Source organism: Oncorhynchus mykiss, chromosome 7 (assembly GCF_013265735.2).
Source record: "Oncorhynchus mykiss isolate Arlee chromosome 7, USDA_OmykA_1.1, whole genome shotgun sequence".
NCBI lineage: Eukaryota > Metazoa > Chordata > Actinopteri > Salmoniformes > Salmonidae > Oncorhynchus > Oncorhynchus mykiss.
Genome location: NC_048571.1, coordinates 57,955,172 through 57,982,848, shown reverse-complemented (window position 1 = coordinate 57,982,848; position 27,677 = coordinate 57,955,172). Strand labels below are relative to the sequence as shown.

At 42.5% G+C, this 27,677-nt stretch overlaps 1 protein-coding gene across 2 annotated transcripts in view; it reads right to left on the bottom strand.

Moving 5' to 3' along the window:
- Positions 1 to 27,677, bottom strand: part of LOC110528055 (ephrin type-A receptor 8) — a 137,414-nt gene that overhangs the window by 72,366 nt on the left and 37,371 nt on the right. For both annotated transcript variants that reach the window (XR_005052617.1, XM_021609840.2), the window contains exon 2: positions 13,151 to 13,215. Coding sequence is in view for 1 of the 2 variants with exons in the window: in XM_021609840.2 (XP_021465515.2) it covers positions 13,151 to 13,215 (65 nt within the window). In the remaining variant the exon portion in view is untranslated. The remainder of the gene's footprint in view (positions 1 to 13,150; positions 13,216 to 27,677) is intronic.

The window sequence follows — 27,677 nt, the reverse complement described above, 5'->3', positions numbered from 1 at the left end:
AACTTGCCACAGTCTGAGGTCCTGAGAGCTCTGGAGCAGGTTTTCAATCAAGGATCTCTCTATACTTTGTTCCGTTCATCTTTACCTCGATCCAGACTTGTCTCCCAGTCTGTGCTGCTGAAAATATCCCCACAGCATGAAGCTGCCACCGTGCTTCACCGATGGGATGGTGCCAGTTTTCCTTCAGACGTGACACTTGGCATTCAGACCAAAGAGTTCAATCTTTGTTTCATCAGACCAGATAATCTTGTTTCTCATGGTCTGAGAGTCCTTTAGTTGCCTTCTGGCTAACTCCAAGCGGGCTGTCTTGTGCCTTTTACTGAGGAGTGGCTTCCGTCTGGCCACTCTACCCTAAAGGCCTGATTGGTGGAGTACTGCAGTGATGACTGTCCTTCTGAAAGGTTCTCCCATGTCAACAGAGGAACTCTAGAGCTCTGTCAGAGTGACTATTGGGTTCTTGGTCACCTCCCTGACCAAGGCCCTTCTCCCCCAATTGCTCAGTTTGGCTGGGCGGCCAGCTCTAGGAAGAGTCCATTTAAGAGTGATGAAGACCACTGTGTTCTTGGGGACTTTTGTGAGAGAAAAATTACATATTTTCCTGATTTGTTTGACATGTAACAATTGTATACTTAACAACATTTCTGTTCAACTCATGCTGTGTTTTTATGGTCTACACCCTAATATGGTTTTACTTGAGATGGCTTGAGCTGACAATAGATTGATGACTTGGTGATAAAAACCTTAAAGCTGGCATTCCATAGACAAGATGTGGTGGGTATAACTGAGATAGCCTGGAGGAATACAACAAAACCGTTATTGTGCAGATTTTATTTAGTAATTTTTAAAATGTAACCTTTATTTAACTAGGCGAGACAGTTAAGAACAAATTCTTATTAAAAATTATGGCCTAGCAGGGAACAGTGGGTTAACTGCCTTGTTCAGGGGCAGAACGGCAGATTTTACCTAGTCAGCTCAGGGATTCAATCCAGCAATTTATCGGTTACTGGCCCAACACTCTAACCACGAGGCTACCTGATGACCACAGGATGGACCCAGGATGACTTGTGGTGCCCCCCGATAAGCAATAGGAGGGGTTGAATCAACCATGACTATGGTTGATTCACTATGCATTTTAGTGTCAGCTATATAAGATCTCTGCATTGTCTGTAAAGGTTAAGCTCTCGGCAACACACAAGAGTGTGGGGTCAACAGCTTCATTATTGCAATAATTAATCAACATTGAATAAAGATGATTGTTTAAAGAAATGACAATCTCTCTCACTTGATTAGAATATTCCACGACACCTTCAATGCTGCAGACATTTTTTGGTACTCTTCCCCAGATCTGTGCCTCGACACAATCCTATCTTTGAGCTCTACGGACAATTCCTTCAATCTCATGGCTAGGTTTTTGCTATGACATGCCCTGTCAACTAGTCCAATAAATTGAATTTACCACATGTGGACTCCAATCAAGTTGTAGAAACATCTCAGGATGCACCTGAGCTATATTTTGAGTCTCATAGCAAAGGGTCTGAAGACTTATGTAAATGTGATGTTTCAGTTTCTTCTAATTTATACATTTGCAAAAAATCATAAAAACCTGTTTTTGCTTTGTAATTATGGGGTATTGTGTATCGATTGTTGAGGAAAACAAACAATTTAATCCGTTTAGAATGAGACTGTAAAGTAACAAAATGTGTAAAAGTCAAGGGGTCTGAATACTTTCCGAGTGCACTGTATATTTACGAAACAATTAATGGGGGATTGGACAATCTGCAATATTAAAGTTGATCTACCCCCCCAAAAAATAAATAATAATAATGGTGGAAATATCACCCATTACCCAGTCACTCTCTACCACACAATCAGGATATGAATCCAGCAACTCTTAATAATCTGGATGCCCAACAGTGTGTCTGCGTTTGTGTGTCTATGTGGGTGAGTGTGGTGACAGCGATAACCTTTCAGGAATATGAGTGCTAATTGCACAGGTCTGGTATCAATGGGTTATAAGGTGTAATTGGTGTCTATTCTGAGATCCAATTTCAACTGTGTGTGTGCGCGTGCGTGCATGCGCATTCTATAGATATGGATCAACTAATCTATGCCTTGGTGCTCTCATGATCCAACCCTGTATCTTGCTCTATGGAGTCTATATGGTTTATAAAACAGACATGATGATTGAATGAAAACACTGTTTAAGTTAGTACACAGGTATTCACCATATTCAGGAAGCTATATAAAAGTTACAATCTTTTCTCACATGTCTTCCCTTCATTTGTTCATGTCCTTTCTCTCTCAGGTCTCTATCCCTCTCACTCCACCTTTATCTCTCTCTGAAATCTAGTCCGTGCTGCGACTGTGTCAGAGCTGTTTTTCCGACAGGATCCATCTGTACTGTCCTATCAATCACACAACGTTATGGGTGACAACTGCACCTGCTTAAGACCCTTGGGGGGTTATGTGTGCGCATGCGTGCGTGTTCGTGTATGTGTGTCTGACAGCGTGTATGATGACAGGGGGTGCGGGTGGGTTTTTGACACTTGGTTTCATCATTATCTCATCCAAATCATGGTTTCTACTGTCTGCGTTTATCACCCACCCTTCACACACAAAAACAAACACACAAACACACACATACACGCACACACACGGTCCTGTCAGTGGTATCGATCGCATCTCGGGGCTACTGGTGGATGAACCTGTCATGGCCAACAAGAGGCGGACGGCAGGATAATGAAGTCTTTCTACTCTGTCTGATGGCTCCTGACATCTCTCTCTCTGTGTGTGTGTGTGTGTGTGTGTGTGTGTGTGTGTGTGTGTGTGTGTGTGTGAGAGTTTTGCAGCTCTATGGGGTTCCAAGAGCTGCCCACGGGCATCCTCAGTGCTGCCTGACTAAATTGGAAGGAAGGAGGCCCCCTGATGGGGAGACGTGATCCGTCATGTCATATAAACGAGCCGCAGACAGTGGGGAGAGCTAGGGGTGCTAATAAAGACCTCTTAATCTGTTATATACACACACACACACCACACACAGGGCTAATTAGCAGTCTATTTCATATGTCTCATCGGTCAGTCCAGATAAAATCTATTTCAACACCTCTCTCTTGTCAATAGATGTTATGCCCAGTCTGCAAATTACTTGATATCTCCATTCTGAGAATATCTATGGCTATCCTCTTTCCACAGGTACATGTATGTAGCCTATACTGAACATCAACCATTCCCTTCCTCTCTCTGCAGAAGTGTAAGACAGTGTTCACACTTTGCCTGTTCTATACATATTCTATGCTATATTTCCTAGACACAGTCAGTCATAAGCTTTGGAACATTCACAAGAAACCTAAACGTCTTCTCCATCCCCTCTCCATACTCCCCCTTTCCTTCCCTTCATCTCAAGCTGATGCTCACACACACACATCGGTATGATTTCTCTCTCACTAGGCCTGTCCAGGATTTCACACTTGATGAGCAGCAGGAATAAATTAACAAATGAAATGTGTTCTAGGAAGGTTCTTGTAACATCAGAGGGTTTCTGTCACGATCGTCGGAAAGGAACGCGAGTTGGGTTTCACATATTTATTTGCAGTGAAACTTCAAAAAACAATAAACATACAACGAACGTGAAGTAATGTAGTGCACAAAACACTAACACAAAACAATATCCCACAATGCAGGTGGGAACAGGGACACCTTAAGTATGATCCACTTGGGAACCACACTGAAACACCCACATAGAAATAAAAAGACTAGAACACCCGAGTCACGCCCTGACCTAAAACACCATCGAGAACCCCGAGGGCTCTCTATGGTCAGGGCGTGACAGTTTCTGAAGCAAAGAAAATATATTATAGAAAACTGGTGTTGCTGGGGTGGCACATTTCATACACTGCAAACTGTCAGAGTGGCAAAATGACCATAGTGTGTGAGCCTGTGTGTGTGTGTGTGTGTGTGTGTGTGTGTGTGTGTGTGTGTGTGTGTGTGTGTGTGTGTGTGTGTGTGTGTGTGTGTGTGTGTAGGGGCCTATCAGTCTGCTTCTCGTGACAGAAACTGTCATGACACCCGTTTATCACAGACCCCATAGGGGAGCGCCTTTCCTCCACAAGGGCACTGCTACCAGAGCTCAGCTACTCACCGCAACAAGATCTCACGCTTTCACCAATTTGAGTTTAGATTATGACTTTTGTCCATGTTTCACATTTCTAGGTGTTTTGGACACTCTGGTTGCTCTGCTGCTGTTGCCGGCACCTCGTGGCTGGTTAAACTTAGGCATTAATTAGTTAACTGTAGGTTTGGGATAGGGTTAAAAAAATAACCCCACAGTGACATTTAGGCATTAATTCAGAATGGTTAAGGGTTAAGGTTTGGGATGGGGTAAAAAATTAAAGACTGGGATTGAGCACTTGACCCTCGGAGCAGGCCCTTGCGGCTTACGCCCATCCACCGTCCTCGTCCAGATGCCCTAGCAAAACCCCAGCCTACTTGATGGTAATAGCACTGTTGCCGCTAGTGGCTGGTTTTCAAGGTATCTCCCGACGTCCTGTGTACCTGGACAGATGCAGGATTTTGAAGTGGATCTAGACTGACCAGGCTGCTTTCCACTACTGCCAACACACACCACGTGCGCACACACACACATTCCCATACTATACATTTTCTGCCCAGTCTTCTCTTTCTGTCCCTCCATCCCGGCAGTCTGCCTCTAATATTTATATGACTCTTTTCCACACACACTGTGAGAGGCCTCACAATAAAATGTGTCACTACAGGGATGTGCACACAGTCACACATACACAGAAAATTCAAGGAATACCAACATACAGTGCCTTGCGAAAGTATTCGGCCCCCTTGAACTTTGCGACCTTTTGCCACATTTCAGGCTTCAAACATAAAGATATAAAACTGTATTTTTTTGTGAAGAGTCAACAACAAGTGGGACACAATCATGAAGTGGAACGACATTTATTGGATATTTCAAACTTTTTTAACAAATCAAAAACTGAAAAATTGGGCGTGCAAAATTATTCAGCCCCTTTACTTTCAGTGCAGCAAACTCTCTCCAGAAGTTCAGTGAGGATCTCTGAATGATCCAATGTTGACCTAAATGACTAATGATGATAAATACAATCCACCTGTGTGTAATCAAGTCTCCGTATAAATGCACCTGCACTGTGATAGTCTCAGAGGTCCGTCAAAAGCGCAGAGAGCATCATGAAGAACAAGGAACACACCAGGCAGGTCCGAGATACTGTTGTGAAGAAGTTTAAAGCCGGATTTGGATACAAAAATATTTCCCAAGCTTTAAACAACCCAAGGAGCACTGTGCAAGCGATAATATTGAAATGGAAGGAGTATCAGACCACTGCAAATCTACCAAGACCTGGCCTTCCCTCTAAACCTTCAGCTCATACAAGGAGAAGACTGATCAGAGATGCAGCCAAGAGGCCCATGATCACTCTGGATGAACTGCAGAGATCTACAGCTGAGGTGGGAGACTCTGTCCATAGGACAACAATCAGTCGTATATTGCACAAATCTGGCCTTTATGGAAGAGTGGCAAGAAGAAAGCCATTTCTTAAAGATATCCATAAAAAGTGTTGTTTAAAGTTTGCCACAAGCCACCTGGGAGACACACCAAACATGTGGAAGAAGGTGCTCTGGTCAGATGAAACCGAAATTGAACTTTTTGGCAAAAATGCAAAACGTTATGTTTGGCGTAAAAGCAACACAGCTCATCACCCTGAACACACCATCCCCATTGTCAAACATGGTGGTGGCAGCATCATGGTTTGGGCCTGCTTTTCTTCCGCAGGGACAGGGAAGATGGTTAAAATTGATGGGAAGATGGATGGAGCCAAATACAGGACCATTCTGGAAGAAAACCTGATGGAGTCTGCAAAAGACCTGAGACTGGGACGGAGATTTGTCTTCCAACAAGACAATGATCCAAAACATAAAGCAAAATCTACAATGGAATGGTTCAAAAATAAACATATCCAGGTGTTAGAATGGCCAAGTCAAAGTCCAGACCTGAATCCAATCGAGAATCTGTGGAAAGAACTGAAAACTGCTGTTCACAAATGCTCTCCATCCAACCTCACTGAGCTCGAGCTGTTTTGCAAGGAGGAATGGGAAAACATTTCAATCTCTCGATGTGCAAAACTGATAGAGACATACCCCAAGCGACTTACTGCTGTAATCGCAGCAAAAGGTGGCGCTACAAAGTATTAACTTAAGGGGGCTGAATAATTTTGCACGCCCAATTTTTCAGTTTTTGATTTGTTAAAAAAGTTTTAAATATCCAATAAATGTCGCTCCACTTCATGATTGTGTCCCACTTGTTGTTGATTCTTCACAACAAAATACAGTTTTATATCTTTATGTTTGAAGCCTGAAATGTGGCAAAAGGTCGCAAAGTTCAAGGGGGCCGAATACTTTCGCAAGGCACTGTAAATCCTCACATCGGTCAAATTTATCACTGCAAATGATCCAGTACATTTTGATTATACCTCCAATTTTTGTATTACCCAGACCTTTTCTAAAGTCTTGAGTGCAGATAAGTGTGGTAGAGAGGCCTCTGCTAACCATTGCTATGGTCCTGTCTGAGAGCCTTCTAAAAGTGAATAGCTTTAAAGGGCAAAATAGTCTAAGTAACATCATTTAAAAGTCCCCATCAAAATCCCCCAGTTTAAGATAGAGATATGTTTTTGCATGGGCTGCGACTGAATCCACCACATCTGCCTGCCTATGTCAGCCTTTCTCATCTGCGGTGGAAGGTGGCCGAGCTACAGCGATGTTTGTCAGACCATGAGACATCCTGAAAATCTGTCTTTTCACAAAATTGTCTGTAACGTCAGAACGGTTTGGCTAATATGACCACACTACGGCAATATGAATCTCTCACGGACATGATGGTGTTCTTTCATTTTGATGTAGGAGCCCTGTCTGAAGGTGACCCAATACGAGTTTAAACTAATGAATAGAAGAATGGAGGAATTGATCAAAACAAACAAACTGAAATATCACATTTACATACAGTGGCAAAAAAAAGCATGTGAACCCTTTGGAAATACCTGGAGTTCTGCATAAATTGGTTATAAAATTTGATCTGATCTTCATCTAGGTCACAACAGACAAACACAGTCTGCTTAAACTAATAACACACAAAAAATGATATGTTTTCATGTCTTTATTGAACACACCGTGTAAACATACACAGTGCATTGTGGATAAAGTATGTGAACCCTTGGATTTAATAACTGGTTGACCCTCTTTTGGCAGCAATAACCTCAACCAAACTTTTTCTGTAGTTGCGAATCAGACCTGCATAACAGTCAGGGGGAATTTTGGACCATTCCTCTTTACAAAACTATTTCAGTTTAGCAATATTCTTGGGATGTCTGGTGTGAACTGCTTGCTTGAGGTCATGCCACAGCAGCTCAATCAGGTTGAGGTCAGGACTCTGACTGGGCCACACTAGAAGGTGTTTTTTCTTCTGTTGAAGCCATTATGTTGTTGATTTACTTCTGTGTTATGGGTCGTTGTCCTTTTGCATCACCCAACTTCTGTTGAGCTTCAATTGGTGGACAGATAGCCAAACATTCTCCTGCAAAATGTCTTGATGAATTGGAAATGTATTTTTGCATCAATGATAGGGACTCAATATCCAGGCCCAGAGGCAGCAAAGCAGCCCCAAACCATAATGCTCCCTCCACCATACTTTACAGCTGGGATAAGGTTTTGATGTTGGTGTGCTGTGCCTTTTTTCAAATCAAATCAAATCAAATCAAATCAAATTGTATTTGTCACATACACATGGTTAGCAGATGTTAATGCGAGTGTAGCGAAATGCTTGTGCTTCTAGTTCCGACAATGCAGTAATAACCAACAAGTAATCTAACTAACAATTCCAAAACTACTGTCTTGTACACAGTGTGAGGGGATGAAGAATATGTACATAAGGATATATGAATGAGTGATGGTACAGAGCAGCATAGGCAGATACAGTAGATGGTATCGAGTACAGTATATACATATGAGATGAGTATGTAAACAAAGTGGCATAGTTAAAGTGGCTAGTGATACATGTATTACATAAGGATACAGTCGATGATATAGAGTACAGTATATACGTATGCATATGAGATGAATAATGTAGGGTAAGTAACATTATATAAGGTAGCATTGTTTAAAGTGGCTAGTGATATATTTACATCATTTCCAATCAATTCCCATTATTAAAGTGGCTGGAATTAAGTCAGTGTCAGTGTGTTGGCAGCAGCCACTCAATGTTAGTGGTGGCTGTTTAACAGTCTGATGGCCTTGAGATAGAAGCTGTTTTTCAGTCTCTCAGTCCCAGCTTTGATGCACCTGTACTGACCTCGCCTTCTGGATGATAGCGGGGTGAACAGGCAGTGGCTCGGGTGGTTGATGTCCTTGATGATCTTTATGGCCTTCCTGTGACATCGGGTGGTGTAGGTGTCCTGGAGGGCAGGTAGTTTGCCCCCGGTGATGCGTTGTGCAGACCTCACTACCCTCTGGAGAGCCTTACGGTTGAGGGCGGAGCAGTTGCCGTACCAGGCGGTGATACAGCCCGCCAGGATGCTCTCGATTGTGCATCTGTAGGAGTTTGTGAGTGCTTTTGGTGACAAGCCAAATTTCTTCAGCCTCCTGAGGTTGAAGAGGCGCTGCTGCGCCTTCTTCACAATGCTGTCTGTGTGAGTGGACCAATTCAGTTTGTCTGTGATGTGTATGCCGAGGAACTTAAAACTTGCTACCCTCTCCACTACTGTTCCATCGATGTGGATAGGGGGGTGTTCCCTCTGCTGTTTCCTGAAGTCCACAATCATCTCCTTAGTTTTGTTGACGTTGAGTGTGAGGTTATTTTCCTGACACCACACTCCGAGGGCCCTCACCTCCTCCCTGTAGGCCGTCTCGTCGTTGTTGGTAATCAAGCCTACCACTGTTGTGTCGTCCGCAAACTTGATGATTGAGTTGGAGGCGTGCGTGGCCACGCAGTCGTGGGTGAACAGGGAGTACAGGAGAGGGCTCAGAACGCACCCTTGTGGGGCCCCAGTGTTGAGGATCAGCGGGGAGGAGATGTTGTTGCCTACCCTCACCACCTGGGGGCGGCCCGTCAGGAAGTCCAGTACCCAGTTGCACAGGGCGGGGTCGAGACCCAGGGTCTTGAGCTTGATGACGAGCTTGGAGGGTACTATGGTGTTGAATGCCGAGCTGTAGTCAATGAACAGCATTCTCACATAGGTATTCCTCTTGTCCAGATGGGTTAGGGCAGTGTGCAGTGTGGTTGAGATTGCATCGTCTGTGCACCTATTTGGGCGGTAAGCAAATTGGAGTGGGTCTAGGGTGTCAGGTAGGGTGGAGGTGATATGGTCCTTGACTAGTCTCTCAAAGCACTTCATGATGACGGAAGTGAGTGCTACGGGGCGGTAGTCGTTTAGCTCAGTTACCTTAGCTTTCTTGGGAACAGGAACAATGGTGGCCCTCTTGAAGCATGTGGGAACAGCAGACTGGTATAGGGATTGATTGAATATGTCCGTAAACACACCGGCCAGCTGGTCTGCGCATGCTCTGAGGGCGCGGCTGGGGATGCCGTCTGGGCCTGCAGCCTTGCGAGGGTTAACACGTTTAAATGTCTTACTCACCTCGGCTGCAGTGAAGGAGAGACCGCAAGTTTTCGTTGCAGGCCGTGTCAGTGGCACTGTATTGTCCTCAAAGCGGGCAAAAAAGTTATTTAGTCTGCCTGGGAGCAGGACATCCTGGTCCGTGACTGGGCTGGATTTCTTCCTGTAGTCCGTGATTGACTGTAGACCCTGCCACATGCCTCTTGTGTCTGAGCCGTTGAATTGAGATAATTTTGTGAATTATGGATGACTCCATTTGTAACGATTTTCTGTAAATTATTTTTTCTGTTGAAAATTCAAGAAACATTTTGTGCATTCTTCCCCATTTTCCACCCAATTCGCTTTATTTTTGTAATACAATACACTTAATCGTTTTTGAATAAGTACCTCCACTTCATTTTGTTTTTCCTCTAACTTATTTTGTGCCTCTATAGTACAGTTTCCATTACCGTCTACCTGCACTGTTACTTCCTCTATTTCCTTTATTAGTCTAATCTCTTTTGACCTAAACTGATTTTGTTTTAATGATGAGTATTGTATTGAATGGACGCTAAAAGTACATTTGAAAGGGTCCCATACAATAAGGGGATCTGCTGTACCTATGTTGTACAAAAAAAGTCAATTATTAATTATTTTGTCTTAGTTAAGAACAAATTGTCATCTAAAAGGCTTTGATTAAATGTCTAATATCCCCGTCCACATGGAAATTCTGTAAGAGTTATATGGAGGCCAATTAGATGGTGGTCCGATTGCATTCTCTCTCCTATTAATACTTTTTAAAACTTTTGATGCCAGCAAGAATGAGACTAGGAAGTGATCAAGACGGATAGCTTGATGAAGCCTCCTCCATATATATCTCACTAGATCAGGGTTTTTCAACCTCCATATGTCCACTAGTTCTAATGTATCCATGATCTTTGTAATCTCCTTAAGTGTTTGAGGGTGATAGTTTGTAGAATGATTTCCTTTACGATCCATTGAGGTACTCAAAACTGTATAATAATCTCTCACCATAATATATTATTTTGTTGCTTGTGAGCTCAATAGATTGTATATACACTGGGGCAAAAAAGCCACCAATTGTGCAAAAAAGTATTTAAAAAGTATTTAGTCAGCCACCAATTGTGCAAGTTCTCCCAGTTAAAAAGATGAGAGAGGCCTGTAATTTTCATCATAGGTACACTTCAACTATAACAGACAAAATGAGAAAAAAATCCAGAAAATCACATTGTAGGATTTTTAATGAATTTATTTGCAAATTATGGTGGAAAATAAGTATTTGGTCACCTACAAACAAGCAAGATTTCTGGCTCTCACAGACCTGTAACTTCTTCTTTAAGAGGCTCCTCTGTCCTCCACTCATTACCTGTATTAATGGCACCTGTTTGAACTTGTTATCAGTATAAAAGACACCTGTCCACAACCTCAAACAGTCACACTCCAAACTCCACTATGGCCAAGACCAAAGAGCTGTCAAAGCTCTGTGGGAGCAATTATTAGGAAATGTAAGACATACAAGACCACTGATAATCTCCCTCGATCTGGGGCTCCACGCAAGATCTCAACCCGTGGGGTCAAAATGATCACAAGAACGGTAAGCAAAAATCCCAGAACCACACGGGGGGATCTAGTGAATGACCTGCAGAGAGCTGGGACCAAAGTAACAAAGCCTACCATCAATAACACACTACGCCGCCAGGGACTCAAATCCTGCAGTGCCAGACGTGTCCCCCTGCTTAAGCCCGTAAATGTCCAGGCCCGTCTGAAGTTTGCTAGAGAGCATTTGGATGATCCAGAAGAAGATTGGGAGAATGTCATATGGTCAGATGAAACCAAAATATAACTTTTTGGTAAAAAACTCAACTCGTTGTGTTTGGAGGACAAAGAATGCTGAGTTGCATCCAAAGAACACCATACCTACTGTGAAGCATGGGGGTGGAAACATCATGCTTTGGGGCTGTTTTTCTGCAAAGGGACCAGGACGACTGATCAGTGTAAAGGAAAGAATGAATGGTGCCATGTATTGTCATAGCCAAAAAGACTCAAGGCTGTAATCGCTGCAAAGGTGGTTCAACAAAGTTCTGAGTACTGAATACTTATGTAAATGTCATATTTCATTTAATTTTTTTGCCAAATTTAAATTAAAAACAGTTTTTGCTTTGTCATTATGGGGTATTGTGCATAGATTGATGAGGGGGTGAATAAGGCTGTAATGTGAAAGAAGTCAAGGGGTCTGAAAACTTTCCCAATGCACTGTATACCTCCAGGGGTTTTAAAATTCCAAATCAAATAGCTAAATGATCCATGGTATGAACATCTTAAAACAATCCCATATGTTAGTTTAGTAGAACTCCCCTCCCCCCAAAGGCTTAGACTTTAGATTAAGGACATTTTTACCTACAAGAACGTATGAGAATTCTATAACCAATGTGATGCGGATTAGAACTCCAACCTTTATGCCAACTTCAAACTGACATCTCAAAGTGTTTGCCAAACTCTGCACCCGGAGGAGTCTATTCATTCATGTCTGTGTCTTAACAATCACATCACCAGACAATGAGTTGATTGGTTGATTGGGTAATTGTGTCCCAGCAGGGGAGGGAGGCATGTTGGGTAAATCACCATGATGACATCTCTGACAGGAGCATGGAAAATAAAGTGACAGTTCTAACACACATGGATGTGTGTGTGTGTGTGTGTGTGTGTGTGTGTGTGTGTGTGTGTGTGTGTGTGTGTGTGTGTGTGTGTGAGTTAGGACAGTGACAGCTCTATGCTCTGATCACTCTGAGAGTGGCTAATTCAATACCCCATGCATCATCCCCTGCTGTTACAATATGCACATTTACTGACGAGGAAACAGGGGGTAGCTCTGTCCTCCCCTGTCATCGCCTTACTCTCTTTCCTCTCCTCCATCTACCACTTCTCCTCCCTGTACTTATTGCCTCTTTTTCCTCCCTCCCTCCCTCCAGTTCTATTGGTCTCTTCTTTCCTCTCCTCCATCTACCACTTCTCCTCCCTCTAATTCTCGCCTCTTTTTCCTCCCTCCCCCAGTTCTATTGGTCTCTTCTTTCCTCTACCTCCACACCGTTCCCCCCTTGTCCTCGTCCTCGTCCTCTACCTTCCTCTCTCCTCTCTCTCTCCCCTCTGGCTCTTAACAATAACAATAGAAATGCATTTCTTCCCACTTGTCACTGCGTCTCAAAACGCTTTACACTTGTCTCCCCTTCTTTCCCCTTGTTCTTGTCCTTCTCTCTCCCTCTATGTCTTCCCTCTGCTCTTTTCTAGATCAAACAACGTGTCAGACTGACATGGGATAGTGAGAAAGGAAGCTGATAGGAGAATAACGGGGCCTTAACTTTCAACAACAAGTTCTAGTTAATGCACTTTACCACTCCACTGTATCTCTGCCTCAGTCTTCAGATGGATTACACACACACAACCATAAGTCCAAACATGCACACACACGCACATGTGCACACGCACATGCACAAAATAAATCTTACCCCGTGTGATGGGTATGTTAGCCAGCCCCAGTCGCCTGATATCGAGGAGGTGTCTAGTAGATTCACTGCAAAACAGAAAGAACATCTGTGAGGATAAACGTCAATGAAATGTGTGTTGTACTCACAGTCACACACACTATAATGAACAGAGTGCATGGACAGCAGCACAATATTACCAGAACACTGGCAACAGTCTGTGTGTCTGTGCTATCATTTGTGTGGCTGCTGGGTCTGACTCTATTAGGCTTGCTAATCACCTTAGTGCTGAAGTTTCTCACTGGGTGATCAATAAAGTTGATTAGCACACAAACACTCCCATCCAAAACTCACACTTCTCTGTTCCAACCCCAACCTCAGCCCTCCATCCAGCATGGAGACAACATGCGGTCCCAGACAGCCAGCCAGCCATCCCCTGGGCTCTTTCCACGTTTATTGACAGCCACATAATGCTAAGGGTTGTTAAAGCAGGCTCCAAGGTGACCCTAAGAAATGTGGTGGTGTAGGTGAGTTTGTTTGGGAAGGTTTTGTATCTCTGTGTCACACTGCTTCATGTTGCGCAGCTCAAACTGTACTGGGCTGTGACACCAAATCAAATCAAATGTTATTTGTCACATGCGTCGAACACAACAGGTGTAGAATTTACTGCGAAATGCTTACTTACGAGTCTTTCCTAATGATACAGAGTTAAAAAAATAAAAAAAAATAGCAAAAAGGTCAAATGTTTATATTTGTCCTTTTCACATTTGCATTTTAGTTTTACACTTACAAAATGTGTCACCTGTGTTGTGAAATGGAAATGTAAACAAGAACCTTTCTGTAACTGTTCCAACGCTCTAATCGCTCTAACACAAGAGGAGTAAAGTACACAAAAATTAAGCTGTATACAGGGAGTACCAATACCTGTACCGTATCACTGTGCAGGGGTGCAAGGTGTTTGAGGAAGATACAGTATGTAAAGGCAGGGTAAAGTGACTAGGAATCAGGATAGATAATAATAAGAGTAAAATAGAGAAGTAGCAGTATATGATGACTGTGAAAGTGTGTGTGTGTGTGTGTGTGTGTGTGTGTGTGTGCGTGTGTGTGTGTGTGTGTTTGTGTGTTTGTACAGTATGTAGTGTTTGTGTTCATGTGTATGTGTGTGTGTGAGAAAGCCAGTGTAGTGTCTGTGAGTGAGTGAGTGTATATATAGTCTTGTGAGTCTGCATAGAGTCAGTGCAAGATAGAGTCAATTCAGAATAGACAGGGTAACCACTTGATTAAATATTTAGTAGTCTTATGGCTTGGGGGTGGAAGCTGTCTCGGAGCCTGTTAGTCCAATTGCCGATTCTCTGGTACTGTCTACAGGACTGTCGCAGAGTGTACAGTCTATGGCTAGGGTGGCTGGAGTATTTGGCAATTTTTCAGGCCTTCCTCTGACACCGTCTGATATAGAGGTCCAAGTGGCAGGGAGCTCGGGCCCCAGAAGAGGAAGAGGTGCTGTCGTGCCCTCTTCACGACTGTGCAGGTGTGTGTGGACCATGTTAAGTTCTCAGTGATGTGGACGCCAAGGACACGCTCCACTACAGCCGCGTTGATGTGGATGAAAACGTGCTCTCCCCCCTGTTTCCTGTAGTCCAAGATCAGGTCCTTGGACTTACTGACATTGAGTGAAAGGCTGTCACCATACAGAGATACACACACCTGTGTGACAGATGAGGTGGGATGCCTGAGGCCGGGGTCGTTATCACTCCCTCATACTCAGGGAGGTCTGCATAGCTACACCACTCTCTACCTCCCTCTATCACCCTCCCTTTGTCACTCTCTCTCTCTTGCTTTCTCTCCATCTCTCTCTATTTATCTCTTGCTCTCTCTCTCTCTCTCTCTCTCTCTCTCGTCGGAGTGCATGCTGGGAGTGAGTCGTCAAGCAGAGTGTTTGTGAGAGCGAATGGAATTTATTTTCACTCTATTGGGTTTTGGTATGTACATATATATATATATTGATTAGTTTAGTTGTTTTAATGGTATATTGTTTAACTATCACTAAGCACGTATAGGGGTGGTGGGATCTTTGAGGTTGGTTTTTCGCGAGGGCACAACCAGCGGGTGGGGCTGGTTGCAATGGCCACTCGCGGAAATGTAGAGTTTGAAAAACTTAGTCGGAGGCATGGAGTAAAAATTCCTGCTGCGGCTGGGTGTTCAGTGGAAGAATGTAGCTTGGCTGTGGGTGCTATCATTGGGTATGATAGCATCAAATCAGCCTCAAGGATGAATAGCGCTGTAGTGATATTCTTAGATTCAATTGAAAAGGTGAATAAGATAGTTGAGAGGGGTGTTGTGTTGCGGGAGACACAGACGCCGGTATTTCCGCTTATGAATCCTGCGAAGAAAGTTATGCTTTCTAACGTGCCACCATTTGTTAGAGATGAAGTGTTAGAGCGAGAGTTATCCCGCCATGGTCAAATCGTATCTACAATAAAGAAGGTTATTTTTGGATGCAAATCTCCGTTGTTGAAACATGTCGTGTCTCATAGGAGACAAGTGCATATGATTTTAAAAAAGGAAGGAGATGAACTGAATTTAGCGTTTAGTTTTAAGATTGATGGATTTGATTATGTCTTCTATGCATCTACTGAATCAATGAAATGTTTTGGATGTGGAAGAGAGGGGCATTTGGTGCGTAATTGTTCCGAGAATGAGCGCGCTGAGCCTGGTAGTAGCTTTAGTGCAGGTGCAACTGACGTACCACAGCGAAGGGATGAAAATACTACAGGTGTAGGGGAAGAGAGAAGGTGGGCAGATGTGGTTGGAAAAGTAGGAGAGGAAGGCATTGTGGATACGGGGGCAATTGTGGTAGATCAGAACAAAGAGGGAGGGGAAACAGTAGGTGAGATTGCGACTGCCGTCGCTGAGGTGGTGCTGGAAAATGAAATTGAAGGTCAAGAGGAGATTGAAATAACGGAAAAGGAAGCGGATGTTTTCAAAATACCGAGGAGTAAAAGGAAGAATTTAAGGGGTGGTGAAGGGTCTAATTCTAAGAGAAAGGTAGAGATGGATAAATCAGGTGAAGATGAACAGGTTGTAGAGATGGGGTTTTCTTCTGGGGAGGATAGCGAGAGTGAGTCATCTGACGCGTCACAACAATATAGTGAGATAGATGGGGTGGAAGGGAGGTATGGGATCGAGAAGATACGTCAATTTCTGAAGTTGACAAAAGGGAAGAAATATATGCAGGATTACAATGTAACTGATTTTTTCCCTGAATGTGAATTGTTTATTGAATCAGCAAAGTTTCTGATGTAGAAAATTACAGGGGGAGGTTTGAAAAGCCCTGAAATTGCTAGACTCAAGAAAGTGGTCACGAGAGTAATAAGTGATGTAAATTCTAAAGAAAATGAAAGAGTTCAGTTGCAGTTTTAACTCTGTAAAGAGATGTGGTGGCTGTATCTTCCTCTGTATTTTTTTCTTATCCATGAGCAGTTTTAAGATCTCTTCTTTAAACGTAAATGGGGCAAGAGATGTTAAAAAAAGAGCCATGGTGTATGAGTTAATGAGGGGAAAGGGAAGTGACATAATTTTTCTACAAGAAACGCATAGTAATTTGGAAAATGAAGTTATGTGGCAACAGGAGTGGGGGGGGGGGGGGACAGTGGTGTGTAGTCATAAAAACTCAAAAAGTGGGGGTGTGGTTATCTTGTTCTCAAAACAAAAGGGTTTTTGCCTTTGTCATACGAGGTTGAAGAGGTAGTTGAGGGGAGGTTATTAAAAGTTAGAGCAAGGTATGAAAACATCAATATGTGTCTGATAAATGTTAAAAGTTTTTAGAGACATTATCAAATACCATTGAGAAATGTAACAAAGAAGATTATTTGTTTATTGCTGGGGATTTTAACTGCACAGTTAGCGATTTAGATAGAAATCACCAAGAACCTCATATAGCCTCAAGGACGTTTTTAAAACGCCTTATTGTAACAAATGAACTGTGTGATATTTGTCGGAGTCAACATGGAGGAACAAGGCAGTACACCTGGGCGCATGTGAGAGAGAACATCATCTCTATGGCCAGGTTAGATAGGTTTTATGTTTTTGAGCATCAATCTCAGGTCTGTAAATCAAGTGCGATAACTCCAGTGGGATTTTCTGATCATTGTTTAATAACAGAGGTGGTGTTCATTAACGATGTAAAACCTAAAAGCGCATACTGGCATTTTAATATAACTTTATTGAGTGATGCTCACTTCAGGAACTGTTTCAGTTTTTTTTGGGAGAGGTGGAGGTCTCAAAAGGCCAGTTTTGTATCCCTTCAACAATGGTGGGATATAGGGAAAATCCAGATTCAACAATTTTGTAATCAATACACGAGGAATGTCACCAAGGATATCACCAGATCAATGAAAGCCCTAGAGATTGAAATAGTGGAACTCATGACGTTGGTTGAGACCACAGGAGATCGAGGCCATACTCAGGCCCTCAAGAGGAGAAAAGCTGCATTGGCAGATCTGCTGGGTATCAGAGCACAGGGGGCACTGGTGAGAAGTACATTTCAGGGAATATCTGAAATGGATGCCTCATCCAAATTTTTCTTTGGTTTAGAGAAAAATAATGGACAAAGAAAAATTATTAATTGTCTCAAATCAGCTGTTGGACAATAGCTCACTAGCCCTAGTGAAATTAGAAAGAGGGCAGTAGAGTTCTATGCTGAGCTCTACAAGTGTGAGTACAAAGAGGACAAAACAGTGACACAGCAGTTCTTTGATGGGCTCCCAAAGGTGCCTGCAGAAGCTCAGGTTGAGCTTGAGCAACCATTGTCTTTGCAGGATTTATACACTGCATTAAAAGGCATGGAAAATGGAAGGGCACCAGGCATTGATGGGCTTCCCGTTGACTTTTTTAAGTCTTTTTGGGCTATGTTGGGAGAGGATTGGTTAGAAGTAGCTAATGATAGTTTAACCGGAGGGTTACTACCAATAAGCTGCAGAAGGGCTGTCCTCACCCTACTGCCCAAAAAGGGTGACCCGAGGGAGGTGAAGAACTGGAGGCCGGTGGCTTTATTGTGTACTGATTATAAGATATTGTCAAAGGCTTTGTCCAACAGGCTGAGGGAGGTGATGGGGCAAATCATACATACGGATCAGTCCTACTGTGTTCCTGGCAGACAGATAGGGGATAACATTTCTCTGATTCGTGATTTTTTGGACGTCTCCAGGGCTATTGGGTTGGATGCTGGTCTAATTTTAATTGATCAGGAAAAGGCATTTGACCGAGTTGAACATCAATATTTATGGCACACGTTTGAGGCGTTTGGGTTCAGCTCTGGTTTTATTGCCATGATAAAGGTGATATATGGTGACATTGAAAGTGTATTGAAAGTTAACGGTGGTTTGAGTGCTCCTTTTAAAGTGTGTAGAGGTATTAGGCAGGGATGTTCTATGTCTGGGATGTTATATGCTATTGCTATAGAGCCACTACTAAATAGCATTAGAAGTCGCATTGCAGGGGTGTGCCTTTCAGAGGATATTCCTCCTATTCGTCTTTCAGCCTATGCTGATGATGTAGTTGTGCTAGTGAAAAATCAAGCGGAGGTGGATAGCTTGAGTCTAATGGTTGATCGTTTTAGGGGAATATCCTATGCAAAGGTAAATTGGGAAAAGAGTTGTGCTTTACAGATTGGAGAATGGTCTGGAGGGATCATGGCTTTGCCAGGGGGGCTAGAATGGTGTAAGGGAGGTTTTAAGTATCTTGGAGTGTATCTAGGAGATGAGGGGACTATGGAAAAAAATTGGAGTGGGGTGGTTGAAATGGTGGAAGGGAGGATGAGGAGATGGTGTTGGTTACTATCTCGTATGTCATATAGAGGGCGCACTATTATAGTTAACAATGTGATTGCCTCTGCACTGTGGCATCGGTTGTCAGTTTTAGAACCACCATCTGGCCTTCTGGCTAAGATACAGGCAATTATTGTGGATTTCTTTTGGGATAAATATCACTGGGTTCCACAAAGTGTTTTGTATTTGTCAAAAGAGGAGGGGGGACAAGGTCTTGTACATCTTGCTAGTAGGGCTGCTGCTTTCCGGTTTCAGTTTATTCAAAGGCTGCTTTATGGACCGGAAAATGTGGTGTGGAGAGGGGTGGCAGGTCTTATATTACAGCGGGTTGGAGGATTAGGTTTAAAGAAGGCTTTATTTCTGGTTGATAGTAGCCAGATTTCTAGGGAGGGAGTACCTCCGTTTTATAGAGGCCTTCTCAGAGTGTGGAGCATAATGAAGGTGTCCAGAAGAACTTCAGCGGAGTCAGTGCATTGGCTGTTGGAGGAACCTCTGGTGTATGGGGCAAGACTGGATTGTACAACTGCAGCTGTTCCACATTTCTCCAAGATTCTGGTGAAGGGGAAAATCATCACCTTAAGACAGTTAATGGCCATGGCTGGGCCCGCCTTAATGGATGGAAGAAGGGTGGCAGAACATTTGGGGATGAGGTCGGAAAGGATTGTCGGACAAATGCTGGGGAGCTGTAGGAAGGCTCTGTCAGCGGAAGAATGGGATATGCTTAGTAGCCACAAGAAGAAGGTGCAAGATGAAGACGTCTCATTTCCAAAACTAGGGATTACACCAAATATCCCAGAGTCAGAAAGAAAGGCGTTATTGCTGGATTTGAGAGGGTTGGAGGAGGTGGGTTTGGATGAGGTGAATGGGAAGGAATTGTATACGGGGTGTGTCAAGGTGTTGAATAAAGATAAATTGAAAAATAGAAAAGATACTACATGGAGGGTAAAATTGGGCATTGATGACAAGGTAAAGCCAGCATGGAGAGCACTGTACAAGCCACCGTTACAAAAGGGTACTGGTGATATGCAATGGAGGGTTTTACATGGCATCATTGCAGTTAATGCTTTTGTATCTGTTATTAACTCAGATGTTAGAGATGGATGTCCTTTTTGTAATATGAGAGAAACCATTTTTCACTGTTTTATGGAGTGTGAGAGGATAAAACCGCTATTGGAAATGTTGGAATCTTTGTTTAAAGCTGTAGGGGAGTTTTTCAATAACACTGTTTTTATTTTGGGGTTTCAATATAGTAAACAACAGAAAAGAAAATGTCAAATGTTACATTTTATTTTGGGACAAGCTAAGATGTCAATTTTTCTGAGTAGGAAACATAAGATAGAAACGGGATATGGGCAGGATGTAAGATGTGTTTTTAAAGGTTTAGTGAAAGCAAGAATAAAAGTAGATTTTGAGTTCTTTTCAGCTGTAAAATATCTCCTATTATTTGAGGAGAAGTGGGCCTACGAAGGAGCGCTTTGTTTTGTAGAGGAGGGGAAATTATTTTTTGCTGCTGAAATAAGTTGAATGTATATGTTATGTATTTATTTTTGTTTAGGAATTACATTTGTTATTTCATTTCTGAAAAGGCAGTGTGTCATTATTTATGTTAACACTTGAGTAAAAAATAAAGGTTTTATAAAAACTCAAAAACTCTCTCTCTCTCTCTCTCTCTCTCTCTCTCTCTCTCTCTCTCTCGCTTGCTCTCTCTCTTGCTTCCTCTCCATCTCTTTCCCTCTCTCTTTCTTTCTTTCTGTGTGTGTGTGTGTTTGTTTGTTTACCAGCTTCCTTCACTTCTCACAAACTTATCAAGAGGAATTGATGTCTGCCCCAGGGTTTACAGTCACACCAGCTGATGTTCCACACATTAAAATGAGCTTTTCAGGACTGTTCACACCCTTCTCTCTCTCTCTCTCTCTCTCTCTCTCTCTCTCTCTCTCTCTCTCTCTCTCATTTTCTCCTGCTCTCTCTCGTATTGTAAATAGCTGGCATGGTGGAGGTCCTAATTTGGGTGTGCTAGTGCTGAGGAGGGCAGTGGGTCAGAACACTGAAACAGATGGCACTGCCACCCATCCCCCTCTGTCATCTTTCTCCCCCTCTCCCTCCCCCAAGGTGCCTCTCTCCCACCATTTTGCGCTGATGATGCATTCAGCCCCTCTCTCAATCCAACGTCACAAATTGATGTCACTATTACGCACCTTTAAGTGTTAGCTCAAGTGACATAATGAAAATATCAGCTCAATGTGACTGGATTTAGTCATTCTGCCAGGCACTGGGGGAATACCACTATGCCGCTGTGAATACAGGACAAAAAAACTGTTTCTCTGGCAGACTTTGATACATCATATCACGCCAAAGCGTTTGAAGACATAAGAGGTATTCATTTAATTTCCTCTCAAATAAACAATTCCCCAGTTTTTGAGGATGGTAAGTAATTTATTTGATTTGCTCTGCCTGTCTGGAATAGGACTTATACACAACCATCAGCGCAGTAGATATCTCTTCATTGTGATATACTGTAGATAGTGTGGAAGAAGTGGGCAGTGAGACAGTAATTAGCATGTTGTTGTTCACGTCTGTTTCTCTGATATATGAGAGAAAGTGATGGGGGAGAGAGAACGAGAGATAGAGAGAAAGAGAGAGGTGTTCACAGAGTGATTAGATGGAGACCAGATAGTAATATGAATTAGCTAGCCCTTGACTGGTGCAGACACCCAGATATGCCCCGGAGCATAGCCTAACTCAATGCCAGGTCTGCAGACTGTTATCCTATCACTGCCATGGAGAGAGTAAATAAGAGTGGATAGGTTACTGCTTGCACTAATTGTGACAGTAGCAGTTGTGGTGCAGTTTCAATATGGTTATAGTACACGGGGCCACAGGAGCATAGTCCTCAGTCAACTATCACCCCTGTCCAACCCAGTGGCCCCAGCATCCACCTCAGTAGATCTGAGCCCAAGAATGTCGACCACTTCACATATCTGGGGAGCACCATCTCCAGAAAGCAAGCCAGTCATTGGGATGGCCTCAGCCTCAAAACAAGATACTCAACTATCACTCTTTGAAAATCTATAATCACAACCCAGCCAACTCACAGACATGACTTCCTTCTGATCTACCTGGCACTCCAAACCACTCACAGCAGTAGACAACTTTGAGGAGGACAGAAACAACTAACTACAGCCAGAGCAAAGCGTCATTCCCGCACAATCAGACCAGCAACACCAGCAGAAGCACGTGTCCTTAATTTTTCAGAGTATAAGCAAAACTCTGTCTCCTGAGCCATTCAAGAACCCACAATAAACCTAAATGATTGCACAAAGTCGTCATAGTTGAAACTGACAGACTGGCAGAGATAGATAGTAGTAGTATAACAGTGTATTATGAATTATGATATTGCTGTTTTCCAAGTACACCCACTCCAGTAGTGCCGGCAATGAGAGAGTTAAATATTTTGCTTGAGGGGCCAGAGTGCTTCTCCTAAAGGGCTCTCAGCTTGAAATGTTATTTCTTCATCTTTCACTGCTCTCTGTTCATGACAGAAACCCACAAAAATAAACCCTCATCTCTCTCTCTCTCTCTCTCTCTCTCTCTCTCTCTCTCTCTCTCTCTCGCTCTCTCTCTCTATTTACTCTCTCTCTGTAAGTATTCTACTTAAGTGCAAGTGCTTGATGAAAAAGCTGTCTGAAGCTTTTGAAGTTCTTTTGGCTTGTTAGGGACATGAAACATATTTCCCAGGGCAGTGGTCAAATTCTTTCCACCATTACTTTCCCTCACCCCAACACACAATGAGTGAGTGTGTGTGTGTGTGTGTGTGTGTGTGTGTGTGTGTGTGTGTGTGTGTGTGTGTGTGTGTGTGTGTGTGTGTGTGTGTGTGTGTGTGTGTGTGTGTGTGGTCCTCAGGCTACACACTGCAGAAAAGGAGCATGTATCAAATCAGCAGGCGAATGCCGACCGGACACTGCCTGAAACAGCCCCGGTCACAGAACCATGGCACACGTCTGTCTCTCCATTTTCTCCCTCTCCCTCTCTCTATCTCTCTCGTTCTCTCTCTCCCTCTCTAACAGCGTTGGTCACGGCAGGCTGTGCCGAGGCGTGCGTCTCAGGAAAAACAGGTGAATTATGGGCTGGGCAGAAGGAGAGGAAGTTAGGTTTAATGCCTGCAACGCAGTCTCCAGCACAACACGTTTAAAATCAAACAGGGAAAATAAACATGAAGGAAAAATAACCTGAGAGAGTAAGTGTTCAAAATCAAATTTCTCTCATAGGGTCAGGTTTCCAACAGAACATCATAGTTTTTTCGTTTGTTTTACTTTTGAAAGTCAACTTTTCCTCTCAGAAATACACAATTTCTCAATCATCACCTTATGGACTATTTTATTGTTTGTATAACCACCAATAAACAGTGTCATTTGTGAATTGTGGTGATAAATGCTTTCCCTTTACTTTGGCACCATAGTGAATGTTTAATTTAATTTGTTATTTAAAACCTTTTGTGACTACGGGGCAGTATTTTCATTTTTGAAAAAAGAACGTTCCCGTAGTAAACGGGATATTTTGTCAGGATAAGATGCTAGAATATGCATAGAATTGACAGCTTGGGATAGAAAACACTCTAACGTTTCCAAAACTGTAAAAATATTGTCTGTGAGTATAACAGAACTGATGTTGCAGGCGAAACCCTGAGAAAAATCCAATCCGGAAGTGCCTCATATTTTGAAAGCGCTGCGTTCCAATGGGTCCCTACTGAGCAGTGAATGGGCTATCAACAAGATTACTCTTTCTCCGTATTCCCGAAGGTGCCTACAGCATTGTGACTTAGTTTTACGCATTTATGTTGAATAATACCCGTAGGCGGCTACATTGCGCAAGTGGTCACCTGATGCTCCCAGAGAGATTCTCGCGTAAAATACAGAGGTAGCCATTACTCCAATCGGTCCTACTGAAAAACTAATTGTCCCGATGGATATATTATTGAATAGATATTTGAAAAACACCTTGAGGATTGATTATAATCAACGTTTGCCATGTTTCTGTCGATATTATGGAGCTAATTTGGAATATTTTTAGCCGTTTTCGTGACTGCAATTTCCGGGCGATTTCTCAGCCAAAAGTGAAGAACAAACGGAGCTATTTCGCCTACAAAAATAATATTTTTGGAAAAAAGGAACATTTGCTATCTAACTGGGAGTCTCGTGAGTGAAAATATCCAAAGCTCATCAAAGGTAAATTATTTTATTTGATTGCTTTTCTGATTTCCGTGACCAAGTTACCTGCTGCTAGCTGGACAAAATGCTATACTAGGCTATCGATAAACTTACACAAATGCTTGTCTAGCTTTGGCTGTAAAGCATATTTTGAAAATCTGAGATGACAGGGTGATTAACAAAAGGCTAAGCTGTGTCTCAATATATTTCATTTGTGATTTTCATGAATAGGAATATTTTCTAGGGATATTTATGTCCGTTGTGTTATGCTAATTAGTGTCAGGCGATGATTACGCTCCCGCATGCGGGATGGGGAGTCACTAGAGGTTTTAATAAAAAAAATATATGTAAGTCCTTTCTACTGTAAAACATCTATTTGTATGCATTGTAGAAACTACTGGGGGCTAGTAAATTGGCATGTCCCACTGGTCATGTGTTGAGGTGTAGTGATATGTTTTGGGGACTTTGAGATATCTATCTATTATTTTGAATGCTAGACAGTGAGCAGAAGTATTTAATATATTGTATAGATCAATAAAAACAAAGGAGGAAATTAAAATCCCTTTTTTTACTGGTATAATGTGTGTCGCTCAGTTTTATGTCATTGGTGTTGCCGCCTTAAAAATCACTGATTACAAAGATATACACTCACAGTCCAGTTTATTAGGTACACATATATAGTACCGGGTTGGACCCCCCTTTTCCTCCAGAAGAACCTGAATTCTTCGGGGCATGAATTCTCGGGGCATGAAGTCGGAAACGTTCCACAGGGATATTTGTCCATGCACTGGCATCACGCAGTTTCTGCAGATTGAACGGCGGTACAACACCACCACCAACGTGAAACATCGCCACCAGGCAGGATGGGTCCATGGACTCAGGTTGCTTATGCCAAATCCTGACTCTGCCATCAGCATGACGCAACAGGAGCCAGGATTTGTCGGACCAGGCAATATTTTTCCACTCCTCAATTGTCCATTGTTGGTGATCGTGTGCCCACTGAAACCGTTTCTTCTTGATTTTAGCTGATAGGACTGGAACCCGGTGTGTGTGTTCCAAGATGCCGTCCTGCACACCACTGTTGTGCTGCGCTGTTATTTGTCTTTCTGTGGCCCGCTTCTTAGCTTGCAAGATTCTTGTCATTCTCCTTAGATCTGTCTCATCAACAAGCTGTTTTCACCCACAGGACTGCCGCTGACTGGATGTTTTTTGTTTGTAGCACCATCCTCAGGAAACCTAGACACTGATGTGCTTGAAAAGCCCAGGAGGATGATTCTGAGTTTCTGGATCTGGCGTGCCTGGCACCGACGATCATACCACTCTCAATGTTGCTTAGGTCACTTGTTTTGCCCATTATAACATTTAATCAAACAGTAACTGAATGCCTTGATGCCTGTCTGCCAGCTTTATATATCAAATCATGACCCATTTTTGTGAACAGGGTGGTGTCCCTAATAAACTGACTGGTGAGTGTACAGTACAGGACCTTGATCATTCTCTCCAGTGGCAAACTGTTATCGGGGGAGGGGTCTATATTAAAGAAAATTATTAGGTAATCACACCCTTTTAATATGCCATATATTTAAGGCAGTGGTCACCAACCTTTTCTGCGTCAAGATGACTTTCTGAGTCAAAATGTAGGCTGAGATGTATTGCTCAGATTTGTTTTTAAACATGACTTAAAAAACATGAGCCTATGCAACATTAATTTATTTAAAACAGTTTGTAGCAATAGGGTTTGTGCAGTAGGCTAAAGGTGTGAATATATTATTACTGCATATTGGCTGTGCTTGAATTGTTCTTCTTTTTTTCCATTATTTTTTGTTTGCTAATGTATTGAAAATTAAATACAGAAATATCTCATTTACATAAGTATTCACACCCTGAGTCAAACTTCGTAGAAGTATCTTTGGCAGCGATTACAGCTGTGAGTCTGTGAGTTTGTGCATCATTTGTCCATTATTCTTTTCAAAATTCTTCAAACTCTTTCAAATTGTTTCTTTTTTTTTACATCAAGTTTTTAGTATTTCATTTCATAGGATTAATAGAATACATTTATAAATATATTTTTTAAGATCCCTACCGCCCTCAATCTCATAGCACGTAAAGTAAATCATAAAATAGAAACAATTGATACACATTCATGGATGTAAAGGTCCATTGGTTAAGAGCTCAGAAATGTGTGCTGCTGCTTTTTTCCATGTGTCCCGAGTGGAAACCTTGGCCCTGTGGATCTTGGCCGTGGAGAGTGGAAACCTTGGCCCTGTGGATCTTGGCCGTGGAGAGTTCCATTGTTGTGAGCAGCCATTGCTGTAATGGTAACTGATGAGGTGGAATCCGCCCTTTTAGAATAATTTTCTAAGCATCCATGGTTCCTGCCAACCACACTCTCCGTTGGCGTTCTGACAAGTGCAAATCAGAGTCATCACAATGCAACATCACTATTGAATCTAATGGCAATATTTTATCAATATGTATAGAGACGACATGGTTGACTTTCCCCCAGAATTCAACCACCAGAATTCAACCACGGGCATTTCCACGGCACATGCTGAAAAGTACTTAGGTCCCCTGTGGTGCAGAACTCACATAATGGGGATACTGTCTCCCAATTTCTTTGTCTGTCAGCAAGTGTAATATATTTTTCTACCATACAGTGGATGTTTTCTGTGCTGCTAGAATGAATTGACTATAGATATCAAAAACAACTCACTTTTAGGGGCGTCTGTCTGTTAGAAGTTTGTCCAATGGGTATACTGGTTATTCCGCTCTCCAGGGGACCCCATAGGCTCGCATGGATAGGCGGAGTTGAAGGTAAAGACAAAACTATTAATTAAAACACTGGTGGATGTCCTAAAACCTGAGGTGTTCATTCACATTGAGTATGTCTTTGAAAGTATAAATACTTTTCTTAGACCAAGAATCTGATATGAATGGTTTCTTACATGCTAAGAATTCTTTATTACGCCATATTGGGGAGTATGAATGCCATTTAAGATCAGATCTCATGTGCTTCTCTGTAGCTTCCAGACATGTACTGAGTATGCTATAATTAGTCCAAACAATAATGCTAATAATAATACATCTTGTAATCTAATTGGTGAAACTATTGACTCTTCTTCAGCACTCCAAGGAACCCTCTGGGTTTAACCAGGTCTTCAGGAGATTCATTTGGAATGATAGGTGATACAATTTTAGATTTGCAACTGCAAGTCCACCTGATGCTTTTGTTCTCTGTAGGGTTGCATATTTAATCTGTGGTCTCTTTCTCCCCCAAATGAACTTCTTTATGACAGAGTCAAGTTTAAACCAATGGCAGGAGGCAGAGGTAACATGGAACTCATACAAATAATACCAGGGAGGACATTCAATTCAATTTAATAATTGAGATTCCAGCATTCAAAGAAGTGGCCATAGCGGACCATATTTCGATATATTTTTTTATTTTCCACCATAATTTGCAAATAAATTCATTAAAAATCCTACAATGTGATTTTCTGGATTTTTTTTCTCATTTTGTCT